The sequence below is a fragment of the Haemorhous mexicanus genome, chromosome Z (assembly GCF_027477595.1).
Source record: "Haemorhous mexicanus isolate bHaeMex1 chromosome Z, bHaeMex1.pri, whole genome shotgun sequence".
NCBI lineage: Eukaryota > Metazoa > Chordata > Aves > Passeriformes > Fringillidae > Haemorhous > Haemorhous mexicanus.
The window spans coordinates 7,257,224-7,271,946 of NC_082381.1; the positions used below are offsets into that span (position 1 = coordinate 7,257,224).

General features: G+C 37.1%; 1 protein-coding gene across 1 annotated transcript in view; it reads left to right on the plus strand.

Moving 5' to 3' along the window:
- Window positions 1-12,702, plus strand: part of SLC12A2 (solute carrier family 12 member 2) — a 53,926-nt gene extending 41,224 nt beyond the window's left edge. Inside the window, exons 19-27 of the mRNA XM_059874126.1 lie at window positions 1,321-1,400; window positions 2,690-2,827; window positions 3,547-3,594; window positions 5,066-5,188; window positions 5,351-5,462; window positions 5,945-6,031; window positions 7,866-8,001; window positions 8,736-8,803; window positions 9,554-12,702. Of these exons, the coding sequence (XP_059730109.1) occupies window positions 1,321-1,400; window positions 2,690-2,827; window positions 3,547-3,594; window positions 5,066-5,188; window positions 5,351-5,462; window positions 5,945-6,031; window positions 7,866-8,001; window positions 8,736-8,803; window positions 9,554-9,689 (928 nt within the window). The 3' untranslated portion in view covers window positions 9,690-12,702. The remainder of the gene's footprint in view (window positions 1-1,320; window positions 1,401-2,689; window positions 2,828-3,546; window positions 3,595-5,065; window positions 5,189-5,350; window positions 5,463-5,944; window positions 6,032-7,865; window positions 8,002-8,735; window positions 8,804-9,553) is intronic.
- The last annotated feature ends 2,021 nt before the right edge of the window (window positions 12,703-14,723 follow it).

The window sequence follows — 14,723 nt, forward strand, 5'->3', positions numbered from 1 at the left end:
CTACTGTCTGAAAAGGAGGAGGAACACTTTGCTCACAAGATACACAGCACTGACACCCAGGCTAATACAGAAAGGAGAAGGGAGATTCCAGAGTAACTTGACAGTACTGAAAGGCAGACCAGCTGTGGCTGAAAAATTTAATAAGAGTAACTTGTGCTGCTACCCAAACACTTAAGGAAAAAACAATGCCTATTTTACCTAAAGAGAGGTTTTTGTATTCAGCTGAAGTGCTGGTTAACCCACTTTCTTTGTGCTTGATATTTCTCATTTTCTGTTCTTTTAAGAGAGAGAGGGGATGGGACTTTAAGCTTTACAGGCAGATATTAGGAAAGGACCAAAAAAAATCATCTCATCTAGGTCTTTAAGAGAAAAGCAGGGGCACCAAATACAGTGGAAAAATAAGGAAAAACGTTGGTTAGTTTTTCTTTTTTTCCTATTTTATTTTGGGATGGCTTTTGCAGGAAGATCTGTCAAGGTCAGCAAGTCATGTGGTTCTCCACATCCCTAAAGAAACCTCAGGAGGTAATAACTGCAGGTCAAATGTATTTCTGGAAAACTAAAAGTTTCTGAAGCGCACAAAATAGAAACACATCCAATCTCTACAAATCTAACACATTAAATAATAAAATTAAAATGTTCACTAATAGACAAAACAAATCTTAAATCAACCTCAATTTTTCTTGCACTTAATATAGAATATATTGATACTTCAAACATTTTTAATCAAGTCTTATCACTTCTAAAGGAAAGTGTTTAATTAGTGAAATCCTGAGAAATTTGTCTGTGGAAATGATAGGGGAGGGAGTTCTCTGATTTATGGTTGTTTGTACTGAACAAGGTATTTATATGTAAAGGACATTGATTAATGCAAACTGGTTAAGTTCATCTTTTTCTTGTCTTATATTTTTGGGGTGGGGTTGTTACTAATTATGTTTTGGCAAGATGTCAGAAGTCTTTAGTCCTCAGATCAAAAAGATCTACTCGAATCTTTCTTGATGGATGGAGATAAAAATCTAAATTTCTTGGAGGATCTTACTACCTGTGCAGAACTTGAGTGACCTATTCATGATGATTTAATTTAATCACTGTTTACATAGTGGAGAGAGGGAGTAGAAGGAATAGATATCCTTTCTAAATGTTAATTTTCCTAAAATGATGTTCAGTTGGTGTTTTGGAATTGAAACTGACATTCTAAAGCAAATTTATAATTTGGGACTTCCAAAGGCAGTGCTTAATCACTGGAATTTGTTCAGGGAGGGTGCATTTTTCATTTGGAAAATAAAAAGCTTTAAAATACTTTAATTTGTCCCTTTTGTTTAGTGATGCCTTTGATGTTCAGTATGGTGTAGTCGTCATTCGCCTCAAGGAGGGCCTGGACATTTCTCACCTTCAGGCCCAAGGTATGACTTTGTTCCATCTGATGAATTTGCTGTTCTAATTCCCTTCTAAAACTGCATTCTGAAAATATTAAAGCTGAGTAAAAAAAACCAACAAAACATCACTGCTGTGGTACAATAAAATTCAGTGAAATTATAAGTGTGAACTGTAAGATAACTCATGATCAGCAGCAAAACTTGGATTTTCTGTGTTTCACAATTTTGTATTTGCAAATTGTGTGTATATTTGTAACTGCTTCCAGATCTCCTGCTTTCCTGAAACTAATTAGTGATGCTGGCAAGTTGCCATCAAATATTTGGGGCTCAAGCCCAGAGATTGTAAAATCACAGCAAATACTGCACTATGCAGGGATGCCATTGAGTTTGGTGTGGGTTGCCAACATAGACTAGTTCAGGGACTCTGGTTCAAATTTGGAAAGGTTTTCTATGTAGAAGACTTGCTTATACTTTCTGAGAAGTGTTCTTAAGTGGAATGGTGTAATTTTAGTTGAATTCCAAGTCTGTGAGCTTTGGTGCAGCTGCCCTGATTTGATCATGTGTAATTTGTTAGGGGCTTGCTCCATACAGTGCTGCTACCATGAGGAGAAATGACCAAAAGAGGGGCATCCCCCTGAAAGAGGAGGTTCTCTCACTGGAAAAGATTAATGTTTTAGCCTTTGGAGAGAGTCAGGGAGCCTGTCACCTCCTGTGCAGGAGGAGTGTGAGAAATGGCAAGGAGTGAGCCTGCAGTGTGGAAACAACACTGCTGAGAAAACTGGCAATGTAACACCAAGGTGTCAGTGGGATCTTGGTGCCCACTGGGGACTCTGTGAGTTTGCTTCAGCTCTTGACAGCTGCTCCACAGAAGCCAAACCTGGAAAAAAAGGCTTGACAGTGAGACAGACTCTTGGTCTGTGCTGTGCCTGAGGCTCATCTTCCTCTTGGAGTTCAAAGCAGAAACAGAAAACATTTCACCAAGTGATTTTTTTTATTTTTCTTTTTCATTTTCTAGTTGTAGTTCCACAGTGTTATCTAGCCCTGGTTTTAGGTGGTGTGGTTGCAATCAGCAGCCACAACACCTGGGAAAGGGACAGAAAATGACAGCTCTGCTCAGGGGAGGAGCTTCTCTGTGCTCTGAAGAAGTTCACAGAATATTTTTGTGTTTGTTTCCCCCTCCTCCCCTCTTTGCTGTAGTCTAACAGTTGCAGCATCATGTAATTAATTTTAAACCGACTCAGAACAGGCACATACCTCTGTTGATACTATTTGTAACAATTCAGTGGTTTCTAATAGGTTTTTTTGCTTTCACAAAGATTTGCTGTCATCCCAAGAGAAGTCTCCCTGTGCCAAGGATGTCATAGTAAAAGTGGATTATAGCAAGAAGTCTGAGACAGACACTTCCATAGCTTTTGCTCCATCATCCAGTGAAAGAACTCCCACTCCACGCAAAGGTAACTGCTTGTTAGCAATGAACCTTGAATTCTCACTCTTTCTCTCTCTCTTTCATTCCTCCTCAGTTCCTCTCTCTCTTTATCCAGGGATTATTTAGGGGATTTTTTTTGTCTGAGGAATAGAAGTGTAATGCTTTTATAGATGTTGATGTCTGATCTCCTAAGTACTTTGTGTCAGGTGTTGCCAGTATGTAAAATAAATACTTGTTTCTAGTCCCCTAAATAAACCAGCTGGTAGGCAATGGTTTACCATGGATTATTTTTTGTTGTTGTTGTGTTGTTGTTGTTGTTGTTGTTTCTGAGTTTGAGAGACAGTCAGAAGTGTTTTAGGATTGTGCCCCACATCTGTATGTTGCAAGTTGATTGGAAGGCTGCTAAATTTATGGAGTTTTTTTCATCTCAGACTAGAATATTATGTGCATATTAACAGGTACAAATCATTCAAGATACTTTGACATGACAATAAATAACTTTATTATTTTCTTACAAGGCAAAAGCCTTAATAGTTAGAAGGGTAGTGAAGGTATATATAATTTTATTGAAGTAGAAATTAATCTTAGTATTTGGTAGACTGCATTTGTGTGCTTTTCTCTGTGCAAAAAAAACCTACTTCGTTTCACATCTTTACTTTATATTTTTTTAATTTACATTTATATTGTGTTCATTAATATCACAAAGGAAATTAACCTTTTTATTTTGTGTCTTTAAAAACCTTCCAGAGGAGGATGAGGATGGAAAGACTCCAACACAACCACTGTTGAATAAAGGCAGGCATTTTCCATCTTTTTGTGTTAAATCATTCTTTCACACTGTTGATTTTAATTTTCCTTTTGTAATTCTTTCTACACCTAAGTACCAGAGAGGAAAATACCAACCATGCAATGTTTATTTGTTTCTTCATATCTGCTTTAGTATGTGCTTCATCCTTAGGAACTAAGCCGTGGGGAAAAAAGGCAACATTGTGGAAATTCCCAGAAGAAGTTGCTACTGAGAAAGGATAGTGCATAAGTGTAGGAATTAAAAAAAAAAAAAAAAAATTTTAAATCTCTTTTTGTAAAGTAACATTTGAAATATATTCATGACCTTTCTGCTTTCTCAGTTCTGTATCTCAGGTGTCTGTCTGGGTTCTTACTTGGTTCAGGAAACAGCGTCTGATGGTGTAGTGGAAGTGCTCTCAGTTTATTCAGTGTACCTTCCAAAGTCATGGTTGTTGCTCTGTTATTTGCAAATATTCAATATCCTCAAAATTAAGGCTTAGTACAGCTACCCAGTGAAGTGAACATGTAGAAATAATTCAAAGTATTCTTTCAAATCAGCATTTTGAGAAATTAACTGAGCAGTTTTCACCAACTTCTTCTGAGTTAATCAGGTATTTTTGCCTTAGCTGCAATTCATCTGAACTGTTTTGATAATTTCTTCGTAATTTCAGCAGCTAGAAGCTTTTATGTTTTAATAATGGAAAGTGAGATTATATCTTGAAGCACAAGATGGCAGTTTGGAAGAAGTCCCAGTATGCAATAAAGTAGTATATTAATGTAAATCAGTCACAGATGTGCTCTAAATTTAAAAAAATCCTATTAAAATAAGGACAGACAAATGTCAGACTCCTGGCTCTTGCTCACACTGAGGTTTTAATTAAGAGAAAGAGGTTAGGGATTTTTTCCTGCAGTTCAAAAATGGGATCTGTATTATTCTAGAAAATGCTGTTATTTTCTTGTTCTCAGTAAATCAAATAACTTTGTTAAGCGGAATAGTACTATTTGCGAAAGGGCCCAATATGCATGAATAGCTTTTAATTTTACCACATGCTTAAAGAAATTTGGATTTAAGGAGAGAATTGCTTAGGACATGACATTTACTTATAAAATCAGCTACCTACATGTTTTTAGGGAAGTTTTGTAATTTGCAAGAGGTAGAGTGTGTTGCCTAAAGCTCTGGAGCAAAGTTAATTAAATTGTCCAGGCAAAAGTCTGTGTAGAGACCTCACACATCCTTTATTTCTCAGATGCCTGCTGAAAGACTTCAGCTGCTGAAATTACGAGTATCTAGACACCCTAAACACAGCCAGCTCAGTTTATATCCAATCCATCAAAATTTGGAGTTAGGTTGGAGGCTGTAAAGGAAAATTTTAATTTAAAAGTAGGTACATCACAAAACGTTAAAAGTTGCATTTGATGATTTTCAAAGCAATTAAGCAAAACACTTCAAAACCAAAATTTCACCCTCTGTTTTTTCCAGATTCAAAGAGCTCCTCCTCTCCTTTAAATGTCACTGACCAAAGACTTCTTGATGCCAGTTGTCAGTTCCAGAAGAAACAAGGCAAGAGCAATATTGACGTCTGGTGGCTCTTTGATGATGGAGGTAATGTGTTTCATAATTTAAAACCTTTAAATGCTGATTTAAAAAAATACTGGAGTAATTCTGTATTGTTAATAGATATCTGTCAGCCAGTTCATATAAAATCTGTACTATGTAACAAAGTGCAATTTTCTGAATTTGTATGAAATTCTGTTCAAAACACAGGTTTGACACTGTTGATTCCTTACCTTATCACAACCAAGAAGAAGTGGAAGGACTGCAAGATCAGGGTGTTCATTGGTGGAAAAATAAATAGGATTGATCATGACAGAAGAGCGTAAGTGTGCCTTAAAAATTCCATTTCAAATGCTAATGCAGCACCTTACACACTGGATTACTTCTCTTCTTACTTGCCTTATTTCAGTTGTTCTCTGCTGAAGGTGTGATCATATTCTATTGCCTTTCTGAAAAAAAAAAAAAAAAAAGTTTTGTTTCCCCCAGATTGGTTTTGGATGAGTTACCTCAAAGTAATTTTTCTGCAATGTTATCTGACACTATTTCCAGAAATTTTCTGAGATTATCTTCAAGAGAGAGCTCTTCTCTTATTTTAAAGCCATAAAACTGTTTGGGGTTTTTTTCCCAAGGCATGTTGTTGTTAGTCATATAAAGTCAGTTTGATTTTTGTCCTTGTTACATTTAAGATGCTTTTTTTTGTTTTGTTTCTTAAACCACTGGTTTTTATTACCAAACAACTATCTGTTTAACCTGTGAAATAATTAAAAGTATGATCATGTATAAAGGTTTGCTTTTCTGATGCAGGATGGCCACTTTGCTCAGCAAATTTCGGATAGACTTCTCAGACATTATGGTCCTTGGGGATATTAATACTAAGCCAAAGAAAGAAAAGTAAGTATCAAAACACATCTTGTTTGTTCATTGAATTTGTCATTTCTTTAATTTAGAACACTTCATTCTTTCCTACATATGGTACAAGATGCTGTGTTGTTCAGTGCTTCACAAAAATGTGGGAAATCAATTAACAGTAACTCCCATGTCCAAGAATATAGAAATCTATATTTTTTAAAATCTTTGGCCCTTAGATTGTAATAATAAATTTATAAAAATTAGGTTTAAAAAAAACCCCACAAACCTGAATTGTCTGGAGCAATCTTCTTTAAGAGAGATGTTCACCAAAACTTAAATTATCTGAATCTCATAATGTCTTAGTTTAGTGTAAAAAAGCCTGGTCTTGAAATAGCCTGATTTGGATTTTTATTTATTTTTTTTTCCTTCTCCCTTTTTAACTTGCTTGGACTTTCAGTATACACATGATCATACATATGATATTTCTTACTTTCAAGTTCAAAAAAGCATTAATTGTAGATGGCTTTCAGCACAAATTTAGAACAGAGTGTGTATGATCTAAAAATACCCTCCTTTGCATTACCCTCCTTTCCCTTCAGGCCTTCTTGAGTATGCTGAGGCTGTAAAAATATCTTTTATTTGGGCATACATTTATCTGAAAGCCTTGATACACCATGGAAATTGGGAAGTGTTATTTTAGAACTTGGCTAAATGCTAAAGTTAATGTGAGTTCTTTTGTACCCTTTTTAGCAGTTTTTTCTTAAATGTACAGAATACACTGAGCAACTAAAGCAAAGGAAAACAAAGTATTTCTGGCACTCTGGTGCTTTTGGATATGCAGTTTCCAGGAACCTGCTGCTGTGAAAGGTGTAAACTCTGATGGAGTAGAGATCTCACAGCTGAGATCCTAGAATCATGTGGAATTATTTTTGTTTATTAGAAGTGATCCATGGATTACTTCTGAGAGCATTTTTCTTTCCATCTCTGTGGATACATCCCCACAACATATCCAAAATATTTCTCAATGCCATTTAGGTATTAACAACAGCTGGAAACCAAGTGGAGGAAGATTAATTTTCAACAGGTGCTGTGCTGTATAATAATGATGTTATTATTAGATCTCCTTTTTGCTCAGCCAAAGAATAGCAGATCACATTTGTTTTCTTTCTTTAGATTAAGGTGAAGTCATTGTACAGTAAAGACCACCAAGGATAGAGATAAAGATGTTTTGTTTGTGATGTGGGTATTTCCTGGAGGAAATGTAGGTAAAAAAGTAGGGTAACGTGGGTTCTTCTTTCCAGCAGAAATTAATTCCTCCTTGATCTTCAGAAGATTTTATTCTGAAATTCTTACTCTAAAGTCCTAATAAATCCAGAGTATTCCTATTCTTACAAGTGCAACAGGAAGACTAAGTTAGATATCTGTGTTTTTTTCATTTGAATGTGGCTCTTGGACTGTACTGGAAAGAGATAAAAGAAACAAAGTAAAAAGATCAAAGCCAGAATGCCAGCAATGGCATGAGACTTGATAGCTGATTTTTACTGTAACATGTAAATTCCTCCTCCTTCAAAGTTAGTTCTGAAGAAGATGGTCCTAGATACTGTCCCTTTTTTAAGGATGGTACTGTTCAGCTTTTACAATTAGAGGTAAATTTCTGAACTGAGTAAACCTTTAATTGTGTGGTGAATTGTTTGCTGAATCACATCATCTCTGTGTGCAAAAAGCTGATTTGATGTTCTAAGTGCAGCAGGCAGGGGAAAAAGAAACTTCAGTTCATTTTTACATACCAGTAAAACTTAACTTCTGGTGCCATGAAAATAATTTTCGACATAAAAACTTCTATCTGCTCTAATGTTTGTTCATTTAATCCTTCCAGTATTGCAGCTTTTGAGGAAATGATAGAGCCCTTCCGACTTCATGAGGATGATAAAGAACAAGAAGTTGCAGATAAAATGAAGGAGGATGAACCATGGAGGATAACAGATAATGAGCTTGAGCTTTACAAAACAAAGGTTCTGGCTTTTTCTGGAATGTTACATCAGTTAAAACTTCCTTCTCCTACTTCATTTGTGGTTGTGACAATGATGAGTTAATTCCTGTTATTCTCTCTCTTACATAGCAGTTTTTTATGAATAGCAGATAAAAAGTAGCATCTAAAACCATTTAGATGGCTGACAAAGGCAAAAAAGTTCTGCATTTGAGTGTGAGCAGGGCCCAGACTGCTTTCCTACAGTATTTCAGCAGTTAGTTTATAATCATTTAATCTATAGCCAGATGTTTGTCTTTGTTTCTTTTTTTTTTGTTTTGTTGTTGTTGTTGTTGGTTTTTTTGGGTTTTTTTATCAAGCTAATAATTATTTTTAAAAAAACACCACTAAAACCAAGCAACACTTTGTGGTGCAGAGGAGCAGTTGAAGGTTTGACATGTGTCCCAAGCTATTGTGCACCACAGAGACACAAAAGTATTTCTTCTCAGGTGTTTCTTTGCATGAGAAAATAAATGGCATCCAGTAACAGGATAGCACTTGGCTTACTTGGGCATTCTGAGCTTGCTGCTTGCTTTTTTCCCCGCCCTACAGCCATAGAGTTTTTGATAATGAGGAGTTTCCATATTGAGATGGAAGTACCTGCTTTTTAATTAATTGCTCATTCCAGTTGGTCATACTGTTTTTCGCTTATTTTTTTCTAAGAAATTTTTTGTAGTTTTTAAAGAAAAGCTGTTCTAACAAGTTTCATTTTATTCACAGACTTACCGACAGATTAGGTTAAATGAGTTGCTGAAAGAACATTCAAGTACAGCTAACATAATTGTCATGTAAGTAAATTATTCTAACTTGTGGTGTTATCTGAATTGATATGGTGCTGTAATTTGAAATATGAGTGTAGATCAGGAACAAGAATTTGCCTTGGCATTGAGGTATAGAAATTTTCAAGATTTAAATGCTGATTGTTTTTATTTATTTGAAGTATGGAGCCACCATTCTGCTCCAAATAAAAGGGCCTTTTTAGTGTTGTGCTTTTGATTATGCTGCTTTAGGTGATCACCTCCACATTTGTGGTGCAGCTCAGGATTCTAACATTCTTTCTACTCCTGTGTGCAGTTTCCCCCCTCTTTCACAATCCTTCCTTTGATTTCCTTTTCTAGAGGATCTCTCTATATAAAATTAAGTCATTATCTTGCTCACAGATTTTTGGGGGATTGCTTTTAGGTGTGAACAGGCAAGAGGCAGATTTTTTTGTGGGTTGTAGATTTCTTACTGCTGTACTTTAAAATGCTGAAGATGAGTAATGTCCTCAGCTTAGGAGGATTCTGCACGAAGCTGCCTGAATATTAAATGGTGTTAACAGGCCAAAACTGAGGGGGAAATAGATGAAAATGCCTGTTTCAGATACAAACTTTAACTCATTAATTCTAAGGAGGGTAGAAAATAAAATGGAAAAGATAAGGAAATTTGACCTAACATTTTGATCTTTCTAGAATCATCTGTCATATTTATTACAGTCTGACTTGTAGCTGGTCAGGTTTTTCTGCTCAGTGAAAGTTGTTTTCCCTTGTGGCTTGCAGGAGCTTGCCAGTGGCACGGAAAGGGGCAGTTTCCAGTGCACTGTACATGGCCTGGCTGGAAGTTCTCTCTAAAGATCTGCCACCAATCCTCCTGGTTCGTGGGAATCATCAGAGTGTCCTCACCTTCTATTCCTAAGAGTGCTGCACGTGGCCCAGCTGTGATGAAATGGTACTGCAGTGCCCAGGGGAGAGTGACTGCCGTGGTCTATAGCTCATTAACATCACAAAGGCAAAAAGTGACTCTTCTTTCACTATTTCACTGACTTGAAAGCACACAAGGAAAGTCACTGTATTTCTAAAGTTGTGACATCTTCAGTTTTATTCTATATTTTCTGTAATTTAATCTTGCTTAATGGGGGAGGAGTCCTTGTTAGACTGAAGAACAAGACGAGCTTTTTGTTTGCTATTTGAATAGCAGCAATAAAATGTTGTATTTTTGATCAATGAAAGGATTATAGATTTATAAAAGCCTTTTAGCCTTGAGGTGCCTTCTGAAATTAACCAAATCTCACCCATACATCCTATTTTGTAAATTTATATAGAATGTCAAAATCTGCCTTCAACTAAGAGTTTCGATCAGACTTCCTTTAGTTTCTAGTCTATTCCATATTACAATAAAAATGAATGCTGCTTTTCAGTCTTCCATTGAGCTATTAGTTCTTAGTACTGTATGTTTTCTATCGTCAGAAAGTTTTTTGGGTTTTTTGGTTTTTTTTTTTGTTTTTTTGTTTTTTTTTTATTATTATATCTGTTAGATTTAAAGGTGAGAATTGGGGCAGGTCAATTGAACTAAAGCGAATCCTTGATTTTACTGCCACTAAGTTTTGTAATAGTTAAAATAAAACTAATTCTGCTTGTAGAGAGGGTCCTGTTTCTCAAATTTGACAGTGTGTACTACTTTGGCAGTAGTCTGAGACAGACAGCTGATTTTATCTACCTTGGCAGAGGGTAGTATCCTCTTAGTCTTACCTCTGCTGTGAAATCAAGCTCCTGTTGCTGGCTGAGGCTTCTTATCTTAATACAAATTGGAAGAAAATAAAAGACCTGTCCTAGTTCTTGGCCTCTTATGTTTTAGTGTCACTTTCAACTTATTTTTGAAATAAAACTCGACTTAAGGCTTGAATGGGGATAATATAAGCAATGTGATGCTATCTAACAGAAAACAGTAAACACTATGTGGAATTGTGCTATCCAGTATGAAATGTAAAAGCTGCAGTTCTCTTGCATTTTTCAACAAATGGTTAAACGGACCACTAAGTTCTTAGGGGAGATGTTTTTAGGTCAATTCATTCAGTTGTCAGAAGATGAATTTAGTCTTATTAAATAATACTCAGGTTCTATCGTCTAGCAATTTTGATCTATTCCATACATCCTACTTTATACATTTTCTATGTTCAATAAAGAAACTGCCAGTCTTGTGTGCCCTTTCATTGTATATTTTGGAAACTTCATCATTTAGTCTACTGCAAACACCTGCAAAAGAAATTTCACTTGAGCCTTTGTCTAAAGGTTAGTAATGTGAACTGTTTTTTAAATTCCTAATATTTTTTTGGATAGAAAGGATTGCCTAAAAACATTTCACAAGCTTTTGATATTAGCATTGGACATGCTACTGGATCAGTTTACCAGTGGGTGAGTGATTTTCATTTAAGGATGCACAGAAAAGGTTTTTTTGGTTGGTTTTTGGTTTGGTTTTTTTTTTTTTTTTTTTTGGCCTTTTTGTTTCTTTGGTTTGTTTGAAGTTTTGGGGGGTTTTTTTGTGGTTTTTTTTTTGTTTTGTTTTGTTTTTTGTTTTGTTTTGTTTTTTTGCTAAATACAGGATCAAATTGAAATGTAACTGTTCCTTTTGAAGGACAAGGTATAATCATTGCGTGGCAAGGTAGAGCTTCAACTTGTGATTAAAGATAAAAATAGACTGTGCAGTGTACACTGTTGTCAAGTTCTTGGTAAACTGCTAAAATCCTTTTTTTTTTTTTCCCTCTTTTTTTCTTTTTTTTAATTTTTGCTGTTTCTGTCAATTGGGTTTGAGACTATGGAATCATTTCACTTTTGAAAAACTTCTAAAGAAAAACAAACATGCATGTCTTGCTGCTAAGTGTGAGATAACTGATGCCAGCATGAACCCAGCTTGTTATGATAAAACATTGTAAGACAAGACAGACAGTGTGGGGTCAGAGTGATGTTTCCTTCCAGGTGAGGGGATGTGGATCAAACTTACCAACATAAATATCACAGGTTTTACAGTGTTTTGTAGGGGATAAGGCAGTCACATTGTGCATATGGAACCATTGCCACGTTTCTCCTTGTTTTGTGGGTAACATTCTTTTGAGCAGATGGACAGTATGGCATGGACTTAGTGCTGCTATCTTTAAAAAATATACAAAATCAAAACGTGCACAGGTACACTTATTAAAAAAGGTTTATTTGCCCATTCAGGAATCCATTGCTTGTGGTCTGTAAACACAACACAGAAACCAAATGAAGTGTGTGTATACATGCATATATGTGTATAAAATTATATAAAGTATATCTAAATATGCATAATGGGGATAGTTAAGGTCATGTCTGTGAAATACCATAGGATGCTTTTCACATGCACTCTCAGGAGTCCACTAATGCTAGGGATGAGGCAAGTCCCAAGATTATTTGCTCACTTAAATTTGAACAGTTAATGGTAATTGTCTGCAACAGATGTCAGTTAGTGGCAGTCACTCCAACTCCTGCTTTGAGTTTGAAGCCAAATTTACTTACGTTCCAATCATCATTAATTAAGTGGAAAATTAAATCACTTACACATGGCAATTCATACCTTCTTATAGATTAGGTTCCTTCGTATGGGTTTAGAAAGACAATAATAGCTGGTGAAAATCAATTATTTATTTGTCACTTGTATTTAGGTTTCCTTTTACATACATTCTTTTTATATGCTTTTTTTCTGACATTACATATTTTGAAAAAATTAACTAAAAATAATTTAAAAGATTTGAGCGTTAGTGGGTCGTGGCCCACTTGGTTTGAGGATGTAAGATTTGACACTGTACTGTAACTGTCCCACACAAATGCTTTTCTAATGTTTTAACGTAATTATTGCAGTTAATACTTTGTACCAGGGGGATGTCACTGCAATAAAAGAAGTGAATTCAATACAACTCTCTTGTCTAACAAAGCTTGCTTTTTTCTTTTTTTTTTTTTTAATGGGATGGGAATAATGTTCCTAATTCAAGGTTAATGCTGAATTTGGTTCCCGACATGAATATGCTTACTGCATCCATCTAAAAATTACCTCTGTAGTGGAATTTGCACAGGACCAGTGGAGCTTAAAGCAGCTCATGTGTTTGGTATAAGACCAAAACCATGTTGTTTTTTGGGGAGGAATGTTTGCCTCTCATAGGTCTAGAAACAGCAGTCATTGCTTAAGAAATTAAGTATGTAAATTTGTAAAACCTTGTAAAATTTGCCATGGCTTGCCAGACAGCACAGACCCATCCTCAGCTCCTGGTGTGTCTCAGCTGGAATGGTGGTATCTGAAAATCTGCTCCAATTCATTTTGCCCCTGAAGGAGACTCTCTTAACTCCTCTTTCTCCCATTAAAATAAAAGTCCAGTGGGACATGGAGTGTGTTGTGAATAGAACTTCTCAGAGTGTTACAAAGTTGCTTTGTAAGCAAGACATGTTTGTCCCTAACTTCAGTACACTCCACTAAAAAGTACTGAAAATTTGAAGTTTAAAAGCATAAAGGGTGAGTTCTGTTGTTAAAATCCTACAGAACACTGAAAAACCTTCATCATCTCATCAGTTTTGGTATTGGATCCCCGCTACAGTCAGAGCTGTTCTGCATATCCATTCTTAGTCGTGTTTAAACCTCAGCAGTGAGGTTTGGAGGCCACTGGGAAGGGAAAGCTTGTTAAAACTTCCCTGCCACCTCCCCTGGCATTGGCTCTACCCTGGTTTATTCTGTAAAGAGGCAGAGAAGGTTTGCAGCAGCTTTTCCTACATCCTCCTGTTTGCTGGGAGCAGTGTGAAGAGGTGGATCTGGATAATGACATTTCCTTGTGCTGAATTCATACCTTAGTGACCTCAAGCATGCATTTGAAGGTAAAAAATGAGGATTTGATCAAGGTCAACCCCATCACTTTGCAGAAGAGTGAAGTCTCACGCTGCAGAGAATGAGTGATGTGATTTTGGTTTAAAGCAGGGAAGCAGGACACCCCTCACCCTGGTACTTGTCTTTCACCAGCCTCTTTCCAATTCTCACACAGCCCTGTGGGGTCCTGTAAATCCCAAAACCTGGCTTGTGTTCAGCTGGGGTGGGAGCCACGCTTCAGGCCAGTGCAACCACACAGGCAGCAAGTGGAGCGCCTCAAATCCTTCCTGCTGTTCTGCCTTTGTGTGCTGCAGAGTTAACTCTGACTTAGGTTGATGGAGGCTGCTCCCTGTGTTCAGGACAGAGAGAGCTGGTCCAAAGCTTTGAGGGTTAACACGGAAGGAGAAAACAGCAAAGCAGCAGCAGGGAAGATGTTTCATTCCCCAAACAGCCCCAGGGAAGGTGTTTTTCTTCAAGTGCAGCAGGCTTCCTGCACCCAGAGGTGCATCTGGTGCTGACAGACTGTGCTCCATCCTTGGGGCTCCTCTGGACTTGCTGACAGCTGCACCAACAGAATTCAGCAAGGGAGCCTGTGCTGGCTCTCACACCCCTGTCCTTGCTGATCTCTCCCATGATCTGTCTGCTGTCTCTTCCAGAAAACATTGGCTTCTCATCCCCAGGAACCCTCTCTGACCCTGCCTGCCCAGCCAGCTTTAACTGCACCTCACAACACAACAGGGAGCAGCGAAAGGGAATCCCTCAGGATTTTAACTGTCAGGCCATGTTAAATTTACTTTTCAACACATCTTCCCCTAAAGATCTCTCAGTAGTGAGCCAATGTACAGAGAGAAAACAGCGAAGGCCTGCAGGGAAATGTCAGCCTGCTCTGCCTTGTTGATAGTGCTATAAAAATAAAAGTAAAGCAGCCTGTCCTGTGGCCCTCACAGCCCTCTCATCCCCGCTGACAGCAATTAAAGGCAGTAGCCCCTGGCTCTGAGAGATTTTTGTCACAATCCTGCTCCCTGGGATCTGGGGAGAACTGACCCCGCTGAACTGCAGCCAAAGAAAACTCCAGCGTGAGGCTCC